General features: G+C 33.8%; 2 protein-coding genes and 1 long non-coding RNA gene across 3 annotated transcripts; all 3 read right to left on the bottom strand.

Moving 5' to 3' along the window:
• Positions 1 to 1247: 1247 nt before the first annotated feature.
• On the bottom strand, positions 1248 to 5168 carry LOC144844283 (uncharacterized). Its single transcript, XM_078701127.1, has 4 exons — positions 4994 to 5168; positions 4332 to 4356; positions 2740 to 2874; positions 1248 to 2329 (listed from the first exon to the last, which is right to left on the bottom strand). The coding sequence occupies exons 1-4, from the start codon at positions 5051 to 5053 to the stop codon at positions 2181 to 2183; spliced, it is 369 nt and encodes a 122-aa protein (XP_078557253.1). The 5' UTR covers positions 5054 to 5168; the 3' UTR covers positions 1248 to 2180.
• Positions 5169 to 10292: 5124 nt separating this feature from the next.
• Positions 10293 to 13093, bottom strand: LOC144844285 (uncharacterized). The gene is made up of 4 exons (XR_013612409.1): positions 12935 to 13093; positions 11886 to 11913; positions 11261 to 11385; positions 10293 to 10563 (listed from the first exon to the last, which is right to left on the bottom strand). It is a non-coding gene; the product is annotated as an uncharacterized LOC144844285 (long non-coding RNA).
• Positions 13094 to 18443: 5350 nt separating this feature from the next.
• LOC144844244 (chloride channel CLIC-like protein 1) lies at positions 18444 to 25735 on the bottom strand. Its single transcript, XM_078701051.1, has 9 exons — positions 25679 to 25735; positions 24985 to 25157; positions 24386 to 24577; positions 24097 to 24300; positions 23517 to 23657; positions 22859 to 23053; positions 22139 to 22396; positions 21202 to 21444; positions 18444 to 19973 (listed from the first exon to the last, which is right to left on the bottom strand). Exons 2-9 carry the CDS (start codon positions 25141 to 25143, stop codon positions 19482 to 19484), a joined length of 1884 nt encoding a protein of 627 aa, XP_078557177.1. The 5' UTR covers positions 25144 to 25157; positions 25679 to 25735; the 3' UTR covers positions 18444 to 19481.
• Positions 25736 to 25813: the final 78 nt, after the last annotated feature.

Here is a 25813-nt window from a genome sequence, read left to right as displayed (position 1 = left end):
GATAACGAATTCCATAGAATAATAGCTTTTCGACCAAACGAGTCCCTCATCCAATTTGTGCGTGAAAACGATTATGATGGTAACGATAACGATAACGATGACGATTACGCTGCTGACGAGGAAATTGACGATGAAAACGATGACGATAACGATTATGTATTATTATGGGGGTTTGCATTACAAGATAATACATTGTTCCCTGGAGGTGCATAAATGACAATATGGTAATAGATATATTTACAGTCAATACTAGAATATAAAGTGAAGACTAAATTACACATTAGCATTTGAAAACTGTAATGAGGTGGTACAATAATTGAACTGATTCGCTTTAACACAGCTAGTATTCAAAATACATTATACTCCCTGTCCGGACGGACACTCATACAAAAACAAAGCCTATTGGTTCTTCCTATCTAATCTAATTTGGTTCGTAAACCCGTCCTAATTTCCATTAGGCGAATTTTTCCTTGCGCGAATCGAAAGCGTCAGCTTAAACGCGCGCATGCGTTGAGAGGGATTTGAAAGATGAAAACATGAATACGCATGCGTATCAGCTGACGCTTTCGCACTAACAAATTCGCCTGAAGGAAAATGGCTTTCAGTAGAAAAAACGCGGCGATAGAAACTATTTCTGTGTTTCTATATTTTTTATATGAATTTAACTCCTACACCTAACAAGTTGCTGACAGTGAAGACTATGCGGCGTGACAGTCAAATGCAATTTACTGAAAAGTACTATTACTGAACCAAGAAAATTAAAAAAAATTAATGAAATGGAATCGCAATGCTTAGATAATGTAGGTTGGACACTTTCGCGGACCCGAGGGTTTCAATTTCAATTTACTTCTACAATATAACATACATGATAACAATAACATAATGTTAAACTAGTTTGTTAATAAAATAAAATTGCATATAAATACAATGAAAAGTAGTCAATGTGTACTTGTTTTATGTGATTTTGATTAAATAAATAAATGAAAAAAATAAATAAATAAAAAGGTGTATTGTACATATCATAACGCTGCCTTATTAAAAAGTACATACACATAATAGGTTTAATCTTATTACCTCAGGTACGTACAGGAAAAGTATCCCACCTAATTTTATTTTTATATGATTAATTAATTGCCATTTTTTCTGATGTACTAAATCATATTTAAAGCAGTAAATCCAGGAGGAGAGAATGACTAGTTTGTTGATACGAAACAGACGATGCAGATAAATAAATATTACATTTAAAATCACATCTATTTGATATTTTTATTTAATAAACAATTAAAACAAAACGACATAAATATACACACAAGGCAGAAGCAATTTGGTCAGATATAATGTAGCTAATCGATATAATGTAGCCAATCGATATAATGTAGCCAATCGATATAATGTAGCCAATCGATATAATGTAGCTAATCGATATAATGTAGCCAATCGATATAATGTAGCCAATCGATATAATGTAGCCAATCGATATAATGTAGCCAATCGATATAATGTAGCCAATCGATATAATGTAGCCAATCGATATAATGTAGCCAATCGATATAATGTGGCCAATCGATATAATGTAGCCAATCGATATAATGTAGCCAATCGATATAATGTAGTCAATCGATATAATGTAGTCAATCGATATAATGTAGCCAATCGATATAATGTAGTCAATCGATATAATGTAGCCAGTAGATCTTTACATAATATAAAGCTTAGTTCCCACTTGTTGTTAGATTTCCCCGTCCAAGTGGGAATCAACCTTAAACAACGATTTATCGGCTTTTGCACTGCGCTACATACAGTACATTAACATACCATAGTCAATAGAAAGTATTTACTATGCATAAACGATGAAATAAAATAAATAATTACGACACAACAACTTTTTTACATGTATCCAACAAAACATGGTTATTACCATATAGATTTTTTTTACATTTTTCAATGTTTACAATATCTAAATTACGCTTGGTTCCCACTAGAGACGCAACACAACGACGTAACGCAAGTGAATTGACCAATCACAAGCGATGTATTATTCGAACTGTCGCTTGTTATTTGGTTAACACGCTTGCGTTGCGTTTGAGTACGTTACGTTCTAGTGGGAACCAAGCTTTAGTTTTAAAATGGAAAATAGACCTATACGATATTAAACAGATACTATCAACAATCCGACAGTCTTATATGACGTCATTATTATCAAGCTCATAAGTACAATATCCGCATGTTTTTCTACACATGATCTCATTGTAAGAGTTATAAGATTTGATATTGCACGTGTAAGACTTGCCAGGGCAGTCCGAGTCCGCGTCGCTACATTCTTGGACATCTGAGAAGAAAAGAATAATAACTCTATAATATCTGCTTAATTGGGATAAATTATCGTGTATGTTTGTATTAATGCTTGGTTTCTACATTGGATGGACGCAACGACGTGGACGCAACGACGTAGACGCAACGCAACGACGTAGGCGCGAAGTTAATTGATCAATCAATCAATCACATTCGACAGTTTGGATGGATGATCCCATCGCGTGTCGTGATTGGTCAAATTACTTGCATACGTCCTGGCGTTGCGTTAAAGCTTTATATTTTGTTTTTGTTCTGTTTTTTACTTGTTTAGGCTACTGACAAAACTGTAACGTAACGGTGAGAATCAATAAAGAATTGAATATAATTGCCTATTTGTGAACGTTTGTATCCAGACCATAGACCTAACTACATAAAACTGATTTTTACCTGTAGGAATACAGTAACCGCACGTCTTTTGACATTTTTCACTTACAAACGGTACAATGTAAGACTCATCACAGATATCCGCATAAAATGGACAGTCTGGGTCATTGTCTTCACATACCTCAGGCTCAGGTGAAACTAGAATATAGAATATAATTAGGTCTACTGATAACTGAGAACTAGAAATACTGTTGATTACAGGCCAACTCTAGACTTGCCCCAAGTCTGTAGTTATTTCAATGTTTGTCTGAACCTGAAACCGGGCCTCAAATTCGAGCTCAAGTAGTATACGTATGAAACGCCATGTGCCAAAATATTTATCTTTTTACTAATATAAAGTTCTGGAACCCAGACAAGGCCAACTCCGACAGCGTCATACGACGAGGGGAAAATTAAACATGTTTAAAGTTAGCACCGACGAGTCAAGATGTCACCGGGCCTCGTCGTACGACGCAGTCTGAATATAAACCTCTATCCAAAGACTTTCAATAATTAGAATAGAGAGAGTAGGATACACACCGGTGCGATACACAGTCTAGACTGCATCAACAGCCAGAAAAGTCTCAGAAAAAGAGGACATTTCAATTGATAATTCCGTCTCCAACCCCTATCTCATCTCATCATCAGGTTGATTTTAATCAGATTCAGTATTGAGTGACAAGAGAACTGATGTGTTGTCGATCTTCCTGTAGTTGCGCATTTAAACTATTTTATTGAACCAAATGTTATAGGCCTAGACGTATTTTACTTTGTCTCAACCTAATCACTTTTTTTTATTATTAAGTACCTATTTTGATGGATATAATAGCATATAGTGGCTGAAACAAATTCAACCGTGCCGTTCACGGCGCCTGGTTACCTGTCATAAAAGCTAAGCCTAAACAGTAATTGCTTATAAGATGGGTTGGTGTCATTAGCAGTTCCTGAGTAGTTATCTAAGTGTGTTTTACCTTAAATATTACACCATTAGCTTAATAATTGGATAAAACCTCTAAATGCAGGCTACGTAATTTCAAATCTTGTTTCAAAATTTGTCATTACGATTATTCCGTCAGTCAGAGAGAAGCGATATTTTGAATATCCAAAACGAAGGGTAAACTCGTATTTGTTGTGTGTGAACGCGCGTTTAAAATTATTAATTAAAACAGAACTTCGATTCTTTCCAATACAACCAATGTCAAGTAAGGTCACAATGAATTGAACAACTACGATTTATACTGCAATTACTACTGTATTTCTGATTTAAGTTTAATTTTCCTCAGGTGATTGTATTTTAACTTTCAAAATAACATGCCTTTATAACATATATGAATATTCATTAGCGACTACGATTTCACGTTTAAGCGTGGTTCCCACTAGCGACGCAACCTACGCAACGTGAGAAAATGCCCTTCCAATAATTGTGTTTGCCCCCGCCTGCGTGAAATCAAACCTGCGATGTTTGCAGCACTGTTGCGTCGTCGGTTCCCACTTGTGATTACGCAATACACCACTTTGCGTCAATACGTCGTTGCGTTGCGTTCTAGTGGGAACCACGCTTTACTGTGCATCGCCGCTGCTGTATGCAAATGAGGTAATTTACAAGTTTGACTTACCTTCTGAGGGAATAGCTGCCGTGGACTGTTCACCGATAACATCGAGAATGAATGAATAAAAGAAGAAAGAATGAACACAAAAGCAACATATCAATATAGTTGTATTATTAATTCAATATTATATTTAAGTAAAACAATTGAATATTATAATTAAATTTACAAGTAGGGGGTGAACACCACCGTATGTTTCCATATGCCACTTCCTTGAAAACAAGGTAAAGAAATGCGTTCCGTTACAAATAAAAGCGCCACCATTCAGCTGGTATGTAAATTATGGAGAAATTCAGACGACAAAATACACCCAAGCTGTTATTTTGTTCAATGGTTTGCCATTCTAATTTGTTGATTAATGAACATCGTCAAGCGTTGTGAAAACTGACATCATCAAAGGTATAATAGATATTCAAATACTTTTCTTGAATATGATAACACTACATGAATTAATTTACTTATAGTTTTTCTTGGAAATAAAAAGGATCTTTAGCAAATATGATGACAATTGGTCATTATATAGGCCTACTTTATAATTAGAATTATTCACTAACATTAGATTGTCAGCCGGCCGATTCATGGCACTAACAACAGTTTATCTAGGAGCATAAAATAATACCGTATTGGTAGATACAGTGCAAAGAAATTAAAATAAATAATACAAAGTATACCTTAAATGTTATGCAAGTCGAAGCAACGACAAGAAGTATAGTGTATAATGTTGCAGACATTCTGGTAGAAAATTGTTTGTCGGAGCGGTAGTGACTGTTACAAACTCAATAATCGTTTTAGTGGATTTTAACTGAACTTTTATATTTATGGTGACTGCATATGTTGCAATATAGGTAATATGCCCTAATCACATTATCTACTTGTACTTTAAGTGGTCAAATATCAAACCTCATATTTTAAAACTAGCACTTAAAGGGGTTACCAGCAATTGTGTCTAATTTTAGTTAAGCCGTTGATTGTGTACGAAACGCATTAGATGATGCCCATTTATCGTTTAAAACGACTATTTGCTAACTTTAATGAGATTTGGACACTTAAGTTTGACCCTTTCGCCACAATTTATTGTGCTTGGAATAACAGAATAAAGACACATCCAGTGATGTTTCATACACGATTATTATACGAGTTCAACTTTCGACACGGCTTATTCTTCTACGTAATTAGGTCGTAACCAACACGTAATAAAAGTACGGACATTTGGCCTTTTTTGGGTCATCCGAGTTTAAGGCGTGTACTTTTGGTGGTGCGTAATATAATTGTATGACTCGTGATTGGGACGACTATCGTTACATTGCGTGTTTTAATACATGCATAACTTGCTGATCACTGTAGCCTACATAACAAAAGTAAATTCAAATATTAGACGAAAATGTTTATCGTTGTCGACCATTAGTTGAACTTTCAAACAATGCCATTAATGATGATATTAATGATTATGAACGCCGCACTCAAATAATTATATTCCAATAAGCTCAAATCACATAATTTAAAGTGTCTATTAGTTGTACTGTCGGTTCCGCAGTAAGTCGGATTTACAACCTTTTTACAGTCAGGGAACGGAGATGACGTAGACGCAGCGGCATAATGTATTGAGACATAAACGTACTTCGCAGATACTCCTTCACATCATCACTAACCAATCATTCATTGATAACCTTAAATTACGTCATTAAAAAACTTCTCCCTCCTCAGAAACACAACACTACCCTAACTATCATGTCCAGTTTCCTTCTCCATCATTCTCAACATCAAAAAGTCATCATCGTCATCATCATCATTATCATCATCCTTATCATTATCATCATCATTATCATCACCATTATCATCATCATCATCATTATAATAATCATAATCATTATAATCATCATCATCATCATTATTATTATCATCATCATTTTCATCATCATTATCATCCTTAACATTAATAAACGTCATCGTCATAAAGAGAGATCGCGTCGCCACCATCTTAACAGCTTAACAAAGGTAACAAATTATATTCATTTAAAACAAGAAAACACGTAAAAGAGTTTAATTTTACATATATTTTAATGCATGATAATCAATAATTGCTACGACTGATCATATCCAAAGATTTGGCGAATGAATTCTACATTGATAATCAGCACTGTTTGCAATTAGTAGATCCTGTTAAAACGAAAGAAAATGTCATTAATATTGCATAAAAAATGTGTATATATTTTTTACTCGGGGTACCCGAGTCTAGGACTCTCTCATCTTCTCCTCTTCTTCCCACCGACACTATTGAGTAATTCGTTGTAGTATGGAGCTGGGATTTGGCATGAATATACTACAGGGACATGTCCTCAAATCTATAGAGCCGGATTTTTAAATTTCAAACCGGATGCAGTCATATGACGTCTCGAAGATGGTACCGTATAGCCGTATTTGGTAGCGAGGTTATTGATGTGTATGTGACGTCACATCCCGTCTTATGACGTCATGCTTGTTTTTATAAATACATCTTTCACATCGCTTATCAAGACTTCGGAGTTTACACACGTTTTGTTTTCATAGTGTGCGTTGTGTGTGTAAACTCCGGAGTTTTGCTGGTGTGATGCAAATCAGATTAGACGTTAGAAGCTTGGAATGAGGTGAAGCTGAAGTGTCAGAGCCAAAATGTGCAAACTATTTAAAGGAAAACTGAAGTGAATTAAAACTTGAGTAATTTTAGAGTATTTGTGGAAATATTCTTTGTGAATTTAAGGTTTTGATACAAGCTTCCAAAATGACTCACAAGTAAAAACGGGTTTTTTTTGTCAATGATACGATAAACTTACACTTTTTGCAAAGACCACATGTCTTCATGCATCCCATGGCCGCTGGAGCAGACGATGGGTCGTTACAACCTTTGAATGAGCGGCAATCATCTCGAAAGTCTTGGCAATCCTCTCCAGCTGTAATTCGTTGATGGCGGTTAATGATAAAAGAAAAAAAAAAGTTACTCTTTCCTACCCAACTTTATACGGTATTCAAAAATATATTATAGTCAGTTCGCCCGATATTACGTCTACTTATATTATATAAAAGTGTTGGTGTAAATTATGTAACAAAATGATAATATCGTTATATAGAGCATTATACTCAATATCATAAATGATACTTCACATTTTTGGAGTTGTTAAATGCAGTTTCTATAACAAATAAGCCACAACTTAATAGCTTAGTGAACATTTTGCTTTTAGATTGTATAATCTGCTTTTAAAATGTGTCATAGAATTACTTTTAAATTATTCTCATCGTGATGCCTGAATACTATACCACACCTTTTTTCTAAAATGTGTAAAACATATAAAAATATGTGAACTAAATAAGGGGTGTTTTAAGGAGCTGAGTTGATCTATTTTAAGCGGATGACATACCTCCAAATAATAGTATTAGCCTGTCATTATGTGTATTTCGAAACATTTAAATCGAGATGTCTCTAAATAAAACAAAGAGGGCGTTAAGATGTGATTTCATTTTCATTTTTCTCTCGGGAAAACAAACGCATATTTCATTAAGTATTGCCATGTCTATTATATTAAAAGAGTCCTTCATATGTAGATTTTGTTTTTGCTGTTTTTGGAGAAAAAAAAAGAAAAGGAAGAATTTCAGTAACAACTAATATGCTATAATATTGGTCAATTTAACGTTCAGTCCGATAATACTTTTCAACAATAAATATGGTCAGTCAGTAGGACCTACGAAGCTAATGCACGTGGTAGGTTTTTCAATTTATAATTGAGTAGTAAGCGGAAAAAATTCGGTGGGTGAGGATGGACTTGTTCTAAAACACATTTTTTACTGAAAGAAAATTAGCGTTGAGGACTTTGTTGATATACAAATTCAATTGACAAAGATAACTATATACTTATAAGCATATACCTTCCTTCTTTGTTTTCTACTCTTATTCAGACTCCACCCTGCATCCTTTTGTTGTATTTCTTTTACTCCTGTCCACCCAGGCAGCACTTGCCAGCTCTTATACTATGACGTTATCCAAATTCCTTCACTTGCACTGATGAAGGGCTGGTGTTGCCCGAAAGCTCTGCTAACTTTCTGGCTGTTTTACTTATCGTTTTGATTTAGCTTTTCGCTTTTTTTTTTTATCTCCATTGAGATCCAGCCACTGATACCCACAGCATTGTCAGTTTTTCAGTAATTTGCCGTTGGATTTATATACTTATAATTAGAAACTATTTAATGTAGCTTCACTCTATACTGTACTACTGTATTCAATATAATAGATAGATAAAAATAAATATATAGTAATTAAAATTAAATTAATTTTAATTAGGCAATTTTAATTGTTTTATTAAATTGTATTATTATTGTAAATTGTAGTACAAATAAAAGAGATTCAGTCAAAAAAGAATTTTAATAATAATGAAGGAACATTTTTTAAATGATTGTAATAATGTATGATATATTTTTTGTAGAATAACTTTTTAACTTGATGTTGTGTAATCTTGTATTTTCATGTTTATTGAGATGCAAATAAAACAAACCAAAGATACCGTAGTAGGTTGAGGTTCACATCATTTCTGATGATAGTGGCTTTTATGCTGCTCTTGTATCTTCATAGGAACTACTATCTACCTGTTTTGTATGTTTTGTATTATTTATCCTGAATAAATAATAATAATTTAAAAGACATTTTGTTGTAAGTGACGTCGACACGCCCGAAAAATTACATTTTTAAATGAGGATAAAGAAACACAATTTTTGCGTAAATTTAACATTGAATGACCAATGACCCTACATTTTGGAGTTATAATAACGTGTCAGACAAGAGATGATACAGGGTATTTGCCGTTATCATATAGCCCCATGTTTTTACATAACCGTGTTTAATTTAGTGTTCAGAATTTGCCTTTGCCAACCACAAGCGATACAGTATCCGTGAATATTGCGTCTAGCGTCACAACATACCGATGTGTAATTTGTTTGTGAATAATGCAGCTACTAGTATAGTATTTTAGGAGATGGATATTCATCAGGTATTCTTCTGTTGCACTGCTCGTGTGTTCTTGGAAACTCTGCGTACCTAAAATGATGTTTCGAAATTCATAGATTTCTGTTTTGAGATTTCTCGAAAGCGGAAACACATTTAGGCCTATAGAACCATACGTTTAATGGTGTCTCTCTGTTTTCAAGATTTTTTGAAAGCAGAAACCCTCTATAGAGTTATTGAGACGTTTATATAGGAGTCTCTGTTTTTAAGATTTATCGAAAACAGAGAAGTATAGGCCTAAGAACGATTTTTTTAGAAAGTTTTATAGGGGTCTGTTTTTTCGATGTATCTGTTTTCGTAACACTTCATTATAATACTGCACTGCACTTTGGTATAGTAATGCCTATAAATGCGTAACCTTTGGTTAGGCCCATTAAGTATAAAGTATAAGAACTTAAGGGTGCAGAAATACAAAAAAAAAACAACCTTCTTATTCTGCATACAAGTTTATCTGTGTTGGTAAATGTCTTAACTAATCATAGATAGATAGATAAAATGCTGTTATTGAGCCAATTTAATTTATAGCATTAGTTATCATTATGGCTATCATAGTTGCAACGAATATTTTATTCAGTTAGACATAGAACGAATTATCAATATATGCCGCCTGAATAATGATGTATGCATTGCGTAGGCCAAGTTTGATCGAATTGTTTTGAATTTAATCCCGAAAAGTTATCAAGTGAAGTGATCAGAATAGATTAGGCTTATTTTATTTAACTCCATCCTATCATGTTAATTATCTAAATAGGTCTTCAAACAAGACGATTCTCGCACAATGTAATGTCAGTCATTATTAGCAAAACAGCTGACTTGCAGAAAAACTGTCAGGAGACTAGTGATGTATGTTATAGTCGACAGACAAGAAACTGCAGCTGTTTATTATCGATAGACATGATACCGTACGAGAATCGGGTGCTGAGTCGTACAAAACAAAAGAAACATTTTTAAAGCGCAAAAAAGTTTTTATTCATTACCATTGCGACTCATGCAAATAATATGCTAAACTGAATCATGATTATTTGTCTACAATTTCCTGTAGAAAATAAATTAACTACACAATATCTGTACTACGGTAAAATTGGTTATTCTTTTCTAAGACATCTACCCGGAGATCTAAAAGATACGGCGCATCTGCTGCCGTCGGTTGTTACTGATTGTTCATGCTGATTGTGTTTTGGTACGATGTTGTGGTTCGATGAAAGACGCAAAAGCCTGTATAAAAGGGAAAAATATTTTTTATTCCAATAATAAAGAAACAGATAGAGTATAGGCATTAAAACGGCACTAGTTCTATAACCAGTATATTGGCATTTAAGCTCAGATTTTAAAGGAACAGTGTACATACTCAATAAGCCTTTGAAACATAATTATGTAAAACAAAAGTAGGAATAAGCATTAGTTCTAACTAGGACGCAACGCATGCAATTGGACCCGAAACAAGTACGATACCGTATTTAATCAATCACAGGGGGCGAAGTATAATGTATCCAACTAGCTATTGTTCGAACAATCAATCATTTCTGATTGGTCAAATCATTTACGTTGCGTTAGGCCTATGTTATTGTGTTGCGTCTCTAGTGAGAATCATAAAGTTTTTCTCTTGGACGCAACGCAAGGACGTAGGCGCAACGGAGGTAATTCGGCGACCAATCACAAGTGATGGACTGTTCGAACAGTTGCTTGTGACTGGTCCACTCGCTGGCGTTGTACCTCAAGTGTGAACCCAACTTTAGTTTAGATGTGTGAAGTATTTACAGGCAAAGCTTATTGATAGGGATGATATTAATTTATTATCTTCGTTACAATTTCAAACCTATGTATGAACTGCACGTTAGTTCAGAAAACATGGCTACGCCATTCTATAAGGTAACGTGAATATGTAATCATGTCGATATTAACTTTTACCTACTTTTAAAAGCTGTTAACATAAGCCACACGTCTTTTTACAACTCTCAGCGCCGTCAGAAAAGGCTTGGGCGTTGCAGAAAGGAGCAATTGATTTACAGTAACCTTCACTTGCCGTGTCAACACAATCTAAGACAACGAGAAGTACTTATAATAATCTCATGATATGATATTGGTTTTAAAGATGTATTGTTATATTATATTTATAAAAATCGGTATATAATGAATAAAAGTGGGCGACACCCACGAAAGAGAAAAAAAATGAATCGGTATTTTAAACGGCGTATTGTAAAATCAGTCACGGGGGTTTAGAATTTATTCTGTGCCTTGATGTTTATATATTTTAGGCAACATTTAGGACAGTTGGTTAACCATAAGCTGATTGAATTACATATTCTAAAAGGTGTGGCAGTCCTTTTGTCCACAAGACAATTGCATATACAGAATAATGCTCTACTTATGCAAACAAAGTCTTTGGGAGTTGGACTTTTGATCAGTAATACACATAACAGTTGGTATATCATGTACAGAATAAGATATACCCTACGCTGGGAGAAGCTAGATAAAGTATTTAAGGTTCAGGAAAATTATGGAGAAATGGTAGATCTATTTATATAAAGAAAATGTACCTGTTGCTTCTGCGGTCATTTGTTCTGCCTGTAATAAATAAATATAATAATAATTTACAAAAATAAATAATTCATTTTATTCCGCCACGCTTTGAATAAAACGTATCAATCACAATAATTTAAATTATACACAATGTTTCTAAATTTAATTGTAATCTATTATTAAGAAAGAATAGTTTACTGTAGTAGCTTTGCAATTCAAGATTACAAAGAAATGACTGGTAAAAGTATATAGTAAACGTTAGACATCATTACAGTAAAGTAGAAAGGTAAAATAAAACTTGTGCGACAGACAGAATAGTTAGTTTATTTGTATTGCAAGCAAGAGTCCCCCAAACGACTGGTAAGAGTCTAGACAACTGTAGACATTACAGTAATGTAGAAAAGATTAAATCATATACATTAAAAGTGTGTGACAGACATAATAATTTAAAAGTACCCAAAACGACTGGTAAGAGTCTAGTTTAGACATTACAGTAATGTAGAAAAGATTAAATCGTATACATTAAAAGTGTGTGACAGACATAATAATTTAGAAGTACCCAAAACGACTGGTAAGAGTCTAGTTTAGACATTACAGTAATGTGGAAAAGATTAAATCATATACATTAAAAGTGTGTGACAGACATAATAATTTAGAAGTACCCAAAACGACTGGTAAGAGTCTAGTTTAGACATTACAGTAATGTAGAAAAGATTAAATCATATACATTAAAAGTGTGTGACAGACATAATAATTTAGAAGTACCCAAAACGACTGGTAAGAGTCTAGTTTAGACATTACAGTAATGAGACCAAACTTTAGAAGGCGAGACAGACAGACAGAATGTTTGCAGGATTACCAAGAAACAACTGGTAGGCCTAAGTTATTATACTAAGAAAATTACAGTAAGTAGAAAAAGTGAGTGTGACCGACAAATTGGTTTATTTCCGTTGCATTGCAGTTCTACCAGAAACATCTAAAATTCCCAATAAATTTTGTAGTTTAGATTTACAATCTGTGGAGAAATGAAAGTATTAATGTAAGGTTTAAAAAAAAGGAAACTTACCGGGAGGATTACGCTAAGAGCGAGCATTCCGATGAGTACGACGTACAGTAGCTTGGCCATTGTTGATTTTGAGGAAGTGGTGAGTTTCTTCTTAAGACAGTGAAGCTTAGTACTTGCTAAATGTTTCAGATATTGTGACCAAAGTAGAAATAGATGCTCTATATAAAGGTACTGTATGATATGCTTCGGGTGATCCGGCCAATCATTTCGATAACAAAGTTGTTACTTAATTTGCAATCGATGATGCGGTACCGTTAAACGGGTCATAAATTCTTATCGATCAACATTACTAAATTCCAATAATGTGCTATTTTACACTTGCTATTTGAAAGTTTGACTTTATAGATGAATACATCATTATTAACAAGACCTTGTTATCATTTGTTCATTTAAGTGTCAAAAGATGGTATTCCAATATTACATATTTTTATACAAATAGGTAAATATTATAATGTAATGACCGTTTGCACTTTATTGCTGGATAGTACTTCTTGAACCTTTGGTTATCTGGTACAGGAAAATACGGTTAAAGCATGTTTAAAGAAGATCGTGGAAATGTGCCTACCTTTTTAAATGTATTTGAAATCACACACATACACACTGATCGTCGAGAGCCAAGAGCCCATGGTGTATCATGTGCAGCCAATAACTTATGTTGAGAAGCACTGAGTTAAAAATGTTCATTCATTCTAGATTTAATAGGCCTATTCAAATTGAATTTCATCCATTTCTGGAAATATCATTGTTTGTATGTTTGCACAATATGGGAATCATTTTAGAAATTGTATTTTAAAAATAATTTAATTGCCTCTGTTTTAGTCACTATCTGTGCTTAGGTCATTTACAAATTTGATTTACTCTTTCTGTTTTTTCACTCCTTTTATACGGTAATAAATGTACATATATTTTTTACTTAATTCTGTATGCATGTTTTAACCTTTTATTTTCTATAAACAGGACCATGTAAAACAAGTGATACGTCTATACTATGTTTTTATCCAGTATAAATATGTTTTAAATAAATAAATAAATAAAATATCCAAAATACAATAAAAATGAATACTGTAAATCTATTCTATTTTGACACTTTGCATTTAACTAATATTTGCCCTGTAGAATATCGATATAGATAGGACTTCACCGTTCAAGTCACAATACTACTGTGATTTTACCCAATGCTAAAAACACGTTTACTATAAACCAAAAATGACAGAACTAGCATTATGAAAGTACTTATATTCGAAATATATCTAGTTGGTTTTAGTAGACCTACATGTCTAGTTGTTCCTAGACTTGCCCCAAGTCTGTAGTTATTTCGAGGCTTTTCGATTTTTGTCTGAAATACAGAGTTTCAAGCTACAAGTTGTATACATATGAAACGCCATATATGCCAAAATATTTATCTTTTTACTAATATTAAGGCAGGAAAAACTCCGTCTGGAACCCAGACTAAGTTGTTCCTTGCAATTGCGTTATGTCGTCTGTCATCAATATGGCAACCTTCAGAATACAGTGTTTTATCTTGGATTTTAACCATGCCTGATGTACTGCATCAGTTTTCGCTGGCACCAACAAACATAACTTAATTAGGCCTATCGTAAGTTATCGTTGATGATCTTATTTTTGTTAACCTATAAGGGTCGGTTCTTTAGATGAACAGAAATTCGTGTTTTGAGTTGACCTGGGACTTTATTTTAACGTATTTCTTCTATATTGTTTCAATCGTACTACTAGACTTAATTTTCCAGAGACCATAATATAACAAAGATTGGTTTAGGCCTATAATAATAAAACTTTTTTCCTGTTTAAAGTTGCTTTAAATAGTGATATTTGGCGCTAAAGCTTGGAGCTTAGAGACGCAATGACGTAGACGCAACGCAAGCGAGTTGACCAATGACAAACGAGTGTTATTCCATTGCTAGTGATTGGTCAAATCACTTACGCTGTGTTACGTCTTTGTGTTGCGTTCCTAGTGGGAACCAAGCTTTAAGTTTGGACGCAACCAAAGTAATTTGAGCAATCAGGGCGAAACGTTAGATGATCGTGATTTGAAAAATTGCACGTTTTTGCGTTGCGTTCGTTGTTTGACCACTAATACAAACTTTCTAAAGCTCTGTCTACACTATCAAACTTTATGTGAAAAAAAAAGATGATGTGTCCATATATGGACATGATGAAGTCATATCACTACCATATTTGGGCACATCACACTCTTTTTGTCAAATTAGTTTGATAGTGTAGACAGATCTTAACAGCATCGTTTGCAATGTTAGCTAAAGATAAGCCGCACGGAAACATGATAGACCTAAAGTTAGAGTTTATGTTATGCATTTATATATTTCTTATGGTAATAAACATGAATTAAGCGCACAAAAACAATACTTTGCTATATTTTACTGATAATAATTCCATTAAAACTTGTCTGTAAAGCGTGGTTCCCAATAGAACGCAACAAAGCGACGTATCGAGGCAAAATGTTGTATTGCGTAATCACAAGTGGGAACCGACGACGCAATATAATTTTGATTCCACGCAGGCGCGGCGGGGCAAACACAATTATTAGAAGAACATTTGCTTACGTTGCGTATATTGCGTTACGTTGCGTCGCTAGTGGGAACCAAGCTTTAAATTAAAAGTTATCGTTATCTTTATTCGATGTTTAGCGTTGATTTCAAACCGTCATTTTGCTAATTTAATATTTGATCTACAAAGAGAAGGAATGAGATTAAATGACCTACGAGAGTGGGGAAAAATTAACGAAAAGACATTGAAAGGACTTTAACTTTCTCTCACATTTTAAGTTTGTATTTACAAAAATCAAATTCTCTCGTTTTATTTTTCTCTATATCCAGAATTTGTTAGTTAGGGCTAGGTTTACCTGTTTACAAAATGCTTTGAATGGTTATGGGGCGTGACGCATATATTGTACTCTCAAGCCACTTGCAATTATGGCTTAATCATGCATGTACCGATACAATTATTAAGTTATCAAATTGCCGTTTAAAAATTTAAAATATGAATACGTATTATCATATTATTTGCTTTATGGTATTACAGAGACCTATAATATTAATCAATATCAAACATGCAAACTCATTATTACAATTGACTTATTTATAATGGTATGACTAAGTACTGTATATTATTAGATTCACAAGGTGACATTATTTACTTTATACTCACTGTCTGTGCTATGTGCTTTACGCAATTTATTTTCACACATACTATAGTTACGGTTAATTCCCAACGTCTAACTAAGAACAAACATTTCATTTTTTTTCGTCACTATTTTCCTTATAGGCTTGTTGTACATTACTGAATAAATCTCATTTGTTGTACAGCATCCATTTAACCAAAAATAAGAATAATATACATATGCTTTTAAATTCAATTTTTATGTAGTATCTGTTTTTATTTTCAACATCATGTATATTTTTTATTCGTTTATGAAATTTGACTAATTGTAGGCCTATATAATGTTATAATAATTTGTAAGCTAGGACTGTTGGCTTGTGAGCCAGCTTCATGGACTCTTTAGAAGCCCAAGACGTTTTTGTCGAACAAATACATTGTATAGGCCTACCTAAAGCTACTCCACAAAGGAGTTACATACAATTACATCACATGTTGGTGCAGTACTCGCTCGAATCTAACCCATAGCCATCAGCGCAAGCTCGGTGGTCTAGCTAGAGGTATGAACGCCAGGCAAGTGATCGGCCCATAGCCATCAGCGCAAGCTCGGTGGTCTAGCTAGAGGTATGAACGCCAGGCAAGTGATCGGGAAGTAGTCGGTTAGAGTCCCACCCGAGTATTCTCAAAGTACAAATTAAATCAGAGCAGGGTAAAACATCTGACCAAATACTGAACACCCTGACACAAAGCTACTCCACAGTAGAAACAATTACAATAAATTAAAATACTTTCATATTATTTGTAATAAGTTATGTGTAAACTAGATGGAACTGTCGTTCGTGATTGGTCAACTAACTTGCGACGCGCTTACATCATTGTATCCAAGTTGGAAGCAAGCTTAACTGACCACCAAATGGCTCAGAATGTAAATATTTTAGCTATTTTTAAAATTTCTTTTTGTTAAATTACTTGTTTTGTAGTGTTTATGTTAGATGTTTTATTCATGAATATTCATTGATTCTAAATGACATGCTTTTGTGAAATTGTTTATAAAAACTTGTTCCTACTGTAATCAACTATACTAAGTTGTATGATTGGGAAATTAAAATAATGTAAATATATATGGTTTAGTATGTTTAATATGCAACTATATATTAACTTTTCTTCTTTATCGAAGAAAATCCAACACGTTAAGACCCGAATACAACCTAATGCGCTCTTCACACCATTCACTTCTTACACCAACGGCTTAACATCACATCCGAAAAGCGTTTAAAGTATAAATTCAACCATGGAGAAATAAACTTATTTCTCCATAATTCAACACATCTTTACAACACAATAGCGACTTGTGAAATTAACCAGAAGTTTAACGGTGGTTTTAGATAAATAAAGTTAGCTAATGGTAATGTTTACGTCCAAAAATCATTTAGAAAAACGTCCAAAAAGCTTTTAGTTAGATAAATACATACGTAACAATGGCCGTATGGTATGGTGTAAATGCATCAAATTATTATGTAACATGAACATACTTAAAGGTAATGATACACGAGCAGAAACAACCTAAAGAGATGTTTGATGATGTACTAATGAGTTTTTTAGTCTCTAGAATGTAATTTCATGCATCTGTTGTCCCAAAACTGTTGTAGAAATGTAGGCCCTAACAATATTTTAGAAATGTAAAGAAATTATTCTTAACAATATATTCTTGCCGATGAGGTTTTTAAAAAGAGTGAGCAGTGTGCCTCTTGTTTAAATTGGTTCGGAATAGCTTTCTATCTGTGCATAGTTCATCCATATGTTGAATGAAGCCCTCCTCATAACATTTCCATTTCTGTCTAATTCTTGCTGTCCTAGTCCATGCAGCCGTTCCAATGTATGTTGTTAGATCATCTCTCCACCTTCTTTTCTGTCTTCCTCTTCTCCTCTTTCCTACCCTTGGTTGCCATTCTGTTAATCTGATTCGGAATAGCAAACGTAATCAATTTATCTCCTTTATAGCTATTAACACTGAATTAATACAAATACACATCTAAATACATTCATACTACTAGAATGGTATAACTTTAATTGGAATTGTAGGGCCTATATAAATTACAATTAAATAACAAAAACTGTATAAAAACTACTTTTAAAGTTTTGAATATTTCTCATCACATTGTGCATAAGATCATATTCAATATTGTAGTCCTATAATATGCTAATAATTTACTGTTTTTGATCTGCAGAAATTAAAATGTATGGTTTTAATCATTTAATTATCCTTATAGAGTTTTATTATCTTTTTCCAAAGCAGAGTTTTAAAATTGTTTATGTAGTAATAAAGTTATTCATAATAAAATTGTGCTCTACTACCAAAGAAAATAAACTTAATATAAACAATTCCAGATATTCTTTTAATATAAAAAATAATATTACCATAGCTAAAGCTGTTTAAATATAGAACACTCTACTGTATATTGATAACGTAAAACATAAATACTGTTACAGTCCTAAAAAAACTTTTTTTATAGTGGCTTGGTTGATACTGGCATGATTTTACTGGGTTTTAACATTTTTTAGCACAAAAAAACCCAAAATGTTTTGGTCCGAAATCGTAAGCTCTGATGGGGCACAGTATATGAAACCTAAAGACATTTTCATATGCAATTATTATTTATAATAAATGGCAATGACATCAAATCTGAGTAATCAAATGGTTGCAGTAACATCAGATGCTGATCTCCCTCTATTTAAAAGACCACTTTTGGGCCCCAGATGTTAGTGGTCTTTAGTAGCTTTGGACTCCCAACTAAAGACTGACACTAGAAGTGGTCTTTAAATTACCTTATTTAAATGTCAGAATTTCAATATATTACATATATTATTTTGTGCCTGCGATGTTTTTGTATATATATAAATCCAAAGGCAAAATACTGAATAAATGACAATGCTGTGGGTATCAGTGGCTGGATCTCAATGGAGATACAAAAAAAAAGTGAAAAGCTAAATCAAAGCGATAAAGTAAAACAACCAGAAAAGTTAGCAGAGCCTTCGGGCAACTCTAGCCCTTCATCAGTATATATATATATATCCAAAGGCAAATTACTGAAAAAATGACAAAGCCGTGGGTATCAGAGGCTGGATGGAGAAAAAAAAAGCGAAAAGCTAAATCAAAACAATAAAGTCCAGCCAGAAAAATTAGCAGAGCTATATATATATATATATTTTATGTAACCAGCTTATAAATGTGTTGGTTTGTCCATCCTGTCCAATTGAATTATTTTAAAGTGGTATTTAATTGTAGGAAAATGTTCAGTTTGGTCCACCAAAACCGTGGTCTCTGATTAGAGAGAGTCTTTAATTGGAAGGAGCGGATAATGGCAAGAGGTAGGTGACCATCCGGGGCTGGAGGGGTCTTTATTTGGAGGGGTCTTTATTTGGAGGGAGACATATTGCTTGACGATTGAAGAACAACAAAATCATCTTCATCATCATCTTCTGTATCTGACAATTTCTCTCCAGGATATTCGTCAGCTCCTTGTGTCTCCCCAAAACTTGTTTCAGATTTTTCAGCAATAGAGGTATTGGAAGGAACCTCCATTTCAACCTCTTCTTGTATTGGGAGGTTTATATTGTTGGAGACTTCCTCCGAAGTAGCACTCTTTGGAGACCATGTTGAGATGTTATCTTTCTTTTTATCGTCTGAGACTTCCTCTGAATTAGCACTCTTTGGAGACCATGTTGAGATGTTGTTTTTCTTTATATCGTCGGAGGCTTCCTCCGTAGTAGCACTCTTTGGAGACCATATTGAGATGTTGTCTTTCTTTATATTGTCGGAGACATCCTCTGAAGTAGCACTCTTTGGAGACCATGTTGAGTAGTTATCTTTCTTTTCTAGATACATCTTTAATTGTGCATCAACGACCTACAAAAGGAACAAAGTGAATTTTAGAGTTCAACAACTTACACTGTATCAACATAGATATACAAAGCCAAGTTGTATACTAGTGGTAAGGTTCCTGGTTAAACCCCGTCGAATGTCAGGATTTTTTTCTCAGTGCCATATTTTGGTTATGAAAGGAATTTGCCTGTGAACAGATTACCAGTTATTGAAACAGTGATTTTATAGTTGATAATAATACATTATAATGAATAAGCACTCGGAAACTGAGAGAAATACTTGGCAAAATGCAGAGTGTGACAGAGGTGTCATTAATATTTCGGCCCATATTGATAACTCAACATTTTGATAAGCTTTTGTGACTTACTTATATATATAAAGGCATGGTTAGTGGACGGTATGTTTAAAGTTTTATACAAAATACAGCAAGTTATATGCTTATAAAGCAAGTATATATATATTATATATTAATGTTCTATGCCTAATGTATTTATATATATTATATATATGCCTCTTTTGTTTTATTTCTTTTATTCCTGTCCACTCAGGCAGCACTTGCCTGATTTATCTATCGACTTTGTTCAAGTACTTTCACTTTTCTGGCTGTTTTACTTTATCGTTTTGATTAAGATTTTCACTTTTTGTATCTCCATTGAGATCTAGCCACTGATACCCACAGCATTGCCATTTTTACAGTAATTTGCCTTTGGATTTATATATATATATATACACATTTTTCTCATTCTCACAGATTTCCTCATCTTTATCGTTTCAAATTAATTAATTAAATTTCAGTATATCACCGAGCGGTTTAGACTTAATGTTCTTTGCCTGTTGTGTTTATATATATAAAAGTATCTCTTCGGAGATCCCGCCTCGTGAATAAAAATACTGAAAGATGAGGGCGTATCAATTTGATCTCTGTTGCGCGTGCGTACAACTGAGGACTAGTGCTGTTCCGCCGTACCACGCCGAGAATGTTAAAGAGTCGCTATCCAATCGAGTTCGAACAATACCATGAAAGCCCCAGTGGTCTAATGGTTAGGACATCTGCATATCAAGCAGGCGGTCCGAGTTCGAGTCTCGGTTGGGGCGACTTTTTCTCATTCTCACAGATTTCCTCATCTTTATCGTTTCAAATTAATTAATTAAATTTCAGTATATCACCGAGCGGTTTAGACTTAATGTTCTTTGCCTGTTGTGTTTATATATACACATATATATATAATAAATTAATATATATGATGAGTACCTCTTTTACTTCTTCATCACATTGACAAATTGAATTAACATTCTGATTTTTCTTAGTAATAGGTGAACCACTACTATCAGCATAATCTTGTGAACGTCTCGATTGCCGTCGATTTTCAACTTCGAGTTCTTGAAGAGTAGCTTGTCCTCTTGCTCGGAGCGTAACAGGGGGAAGACTGGGGGAACGAGTGCCTTGGCGGTAACCAACTTCTTCTTCATAACATCGCAAGCGTTCTTGTACAATCTAAGAACAAAGTGTGATGTGACCAAATATGGTAGTGATATGCCTATATATAGTAGTGATATGCTTAAATATGGTAGTGATATGACATCATCGTGTACATGTGGGCACATCACATAAAGTTTAATAGTGTAGACAGAGCTTTATGAAGCAATCATGCCATCATTACACTTCATCCTTTCCAAGTTATGCAAGAGACATTTATTTTATTTTGTTTTTATGTCTTTAGGCCAATGATTACCAATAGTAAATTAATCACTGTCCTATCAGATAGGTGGTAATCCTTCTGATGCAGATGCTATTTTGTGAATTAGTTCACTGGGGTAACCCCTACTCGCCGGATGATGAACTGGGTTCTTTAAAGTGCACATGGGTTATAACTGTGTACACTGGACCTACGGTTTATAGTCCTTATCCGAGAAGACTTGTTCCACCACCAGAACTAAGATTGAGTCGGGCTCGAACCCATGTCAATATTGTTGCCACTTTAGGTATGGTAAGCAGCGTCCCTGCCTTAACCGTTCGGCTAATATTTGATATTAGGCTATTAATAGTGCAACTTCTAGTAAATATATTTTGTATGGGAACGGTTGTTTTAATCATTAGACATCACATAATTCTGATTGATTGATTTTTTAAAACTTTAAATTTCAAAAGTTTTCTAAAAGATTGTTAAAAAATATATATTAGCCCTTACAGATTCAACCATTTGTCTTGATGGTTCGGCAATTTGAGGCGCAGCAGGGACGTGATGAACATTCACATGCTGACCAGATCCACACCCACGGTAAAGGATCAGTATAACAACAGTCAACGTCAGAATCCAAGAAATTAAAGCTGGTATCCAAATAAGTGGAGGCAGGTTTCCTAAGAATTCCTTATGAAAGTCTGCTACTGCTGTGCCTAGCTCTTTTGCAGGTGCAAAAAACAGAACCGCAAATGTCTTGGAAACGGCCTGTATATACAAATACAACTGCTAGTTAAAAGTTTATAAATACAAATCTCAAAATTTAATCTGAAATCTAGACAAATATGATCTGTATAGTTATATTTGTATTATGTTGCCTTGGTTTGATTTGAATCATTGAGGAAAAATAGATTAAATGTAAAAAAAATAAAATTAAATGATAATCAAGTTGGTACTACATATTATATATACCTAAAGTGAAGATTCAACAATTGCAAGAGTGGCATTTTTATTTATGTGATTTGGTAGGGAATTTCATAGTGTTCTTTGACAATAGACGTTATTCCATAACGCAATATACAAGTTTGTTATTGCATCTTACAGTAAATTGAAATGATGTTTTTAAATATGTTGAAGCTTTTAAACATAGAATTTTACAATGTTCTAAATGGGATACTTTGACATTTAAATAGCTTTTCTTCATAGTAAACAGTATATATATATAATTACCTTAATCGGTGAAACTTCAAGTATAGGATCAACCATATATCTTTTTTGAAATTCTTTGCATTCATCTTTAATTGATGTGATCTTTTTCAAATATTGCTTCAATGCTTTCCACGGTGACATGTCCTTCTGCGGACGACAGTAGTCTGGTATATCCGTCTCCTTCATCATTTCTGCTTGTCGTTCCGAAAGTTTTTCCTGAAATTGAGGATCGAAAACTTAAAGAAATTCAGCACTTTGTATCCTTTGGGAAAAGATGTTATTGTATATTCATTTCATTATTCTTTTATTATTATCATATATATCTTTTGTTCTTATAAAATAAAAATCACATTTATTATATCCAGACAAAGAAGTGCTGTTTGTTGCAGGTAATCAACACAAAGGGATCTTAAGCTTTGTCTACACTATCAAACTTTATGTGAAAAAAAATGGTAGTGATGTGCCCAAATATGGTAGTGATACAACATCATCATGTCCATAAATGGGCACATCACATTTTTGTCACATAAAGTTTGATAGTGTAGACAAGGCTTTAAGGGGGAAATGAAAGAATGCGTATGTGTTTTATCGGGTCCACTGTGTATGAAGAGCAATGTAAATATGAAGCCATTACCAATTATTAATTGGAGATTAAAAAAAAAAATACTGTTGTTTTTACCTGATAAAGCTGAAGCCAGTTCCAAGGAATACTTATCACAAAGATAATGAGAATCAGTATCAGAAACTGGTTCATGTAAGTTAGGGATGTAGTCTTTTCAAATGCCATAAAGCAAAACATTAACACTGCCACAGCAATAATCTGAAATAAAAATATGTATAAAAATGTTATTTAATAGTATCTGGGTTTTTAGTGTGTAATGTGACCTCTATTTATAGTTAAATGACAAGTTCTTGTTAATGTCCCATCTGAAGACCATGGAAGTATTAAGCTCTGTCTACACTATAAAGCTCTGTCTACACCATTAAAGTGTGATGTGCCCAAGTGATATGCTTAAATATGGTAGTGATATGACATCATCATGTCCATATATGGGAATATCACATTTTGTTGTCAAAACTAGTTTGATAGTGTAGACAGATCTTTAAGGACAAAGCAAAGAGAGTCATCCCACAAAAGACAGCACAGGCAGTTCTTAAACATGAAGTTGATTCAAGTCCTTGGATATTATTGGAAGCTAATAACCCAACAAAGACTAGATTAGATTATTTCTCCAGGCCTTTACTCAATTTTCACTTACAAGCTTAAATGACGTCTCATCCACTCCAAGAAAAGATAACAATCTATCCCAATAACTTTTGTATTCTGTGACTTGTACACTTTGAATCATATTCTTCATTACATAGAGAGCATCTGCTGTTTCTCCATTCCCTTTCACATACTTATTTAGTGTCTCTATGTTCGTTTGTGTTAGGTAGACATACACGATATCATATGGTTCAGGCTTAAAAAGAAAAAATGCACTTCTATTATGAATCAAAATTAAAGTCATAATTTGAAATAGTATTTTTTCATGTCTTATCACTTACACAATCTTTATTGAGACACTCCATTTCTTCCAAGAATTGTCGAACAAACTGCTTAAAGAAGCCATCATTAATCTTCTTTTTTCCCAGCTTTGCAGTCTCTAGGTCAGTTTTTTCATAGAGCTTCTCATTGAGAACTTGGTTATCTGCTAAACAAGACTCAAGTTGACCTCTGAGTTCTTGTTGAGTGTCAGACTGCCGTATTTCAGAAAGTGGATTAAAAAATGGAGTAAAACAGAATCAGACATTATATGGAAAATATTACATTTTTTACTACATTTTGGAAGTTATAATTAGTGGTGTAACGGCTATGAGCACTCACTGGCTACACCCAGGGGCCCCGAAGCTTATGGGGGCCCTGAGCAGTGCCCAGAGGAAAAAACAGGCATTAAAATATGTCGAAAATAGCTAAAAACACCTGAGGCCTAGTTGGAGGGCTACTTAGGGTTTCCTAAACCAGGGGGCTCGTTACGCAACTCATTATAATGCAAAAGATAGGACATTACAGTAGGTTAATTTCAGAATTTACAGAATAACTTTACAAATTTCAGTCCCTCGTCCCCCCTATTTCAAAATCCACTGGTTTTTCTACTTTTTTATACCTGAATTTCTGTAATGTCTGGGTCGCTAGTTTCCTGGTTGTCATGAATCATTTCAAGTCCATCAATGCTGTCACCTTCAACCATATGGATTCTTTGTTGCGTTACAAATACAACAATCAGAGGGTACAATCCAAACGCTAAAAAACTTCTCAACTGCATCTTGAAAGCAAAGCCTAAAGAATTATTATAAAATAAGAAATTATTAATATTGCAATAAAAATTAGAAAATGCTTAAAAGATTAAACATGTAGATGTAATTCTCAATATGGACCTGGTGTGTATTCTGTCTCGTCTGTTATTTTTAGAATACAATTTTCACATGTATCAGATACCATGGCATTACACCCAATATATTATATAGTCCCCAAACTCCATAGCAATATAATAGCAAAACATCTAGATAAATCTTTTATTGTGGTTAGTAACACTATTTTATAAATAATGAATTATTTATAGTAAGTGTCACTTTCCTGTACTATAGATGCTGTAGGCCTACTACTAGGCCTAGTATAGGCCTAGTATAGATAGTTTAGTACTAGTAGTAGATAGGCCTAGGCCTAGACTTTTTAGGCTTAAAAATAAGGAAACAACATTCAACAACTCTCCCTGCCTGCTGGAAGTAACGACAAGGAGACAAGCTTCAAAAGCTTCTCAGTAAAAATAATCATTCAAACATAAAAAGAAAAGAATAAACCTATTAAACGATTTAAATGACGATTTCCAAATAAATTCTGACAAGGACAGCAACCACTTTATCCGGATCAAAATAAAAATACGGGAAATCCCATTCCCAGACGACAGAGGGCGCAACAGAGAGATGATGTGTACG

The sequence above is a fragment of the Antedon bifida genome, chromosome 6 (assembly GCF_963402885.1).
Source record: "Antedon bifida chromosome 6, ecAntBifi1.1, whole genome shotgun sequence".
Lineage (NCBI taxonomy): Eukaryota > Metazoa > Echinodermata > Crinoidea > Comatulida > Antedonidae > Antedon > Antedon bifida.
This window is presented reverse-complemented; position numbering and strand designations above follow the sequence as displayed.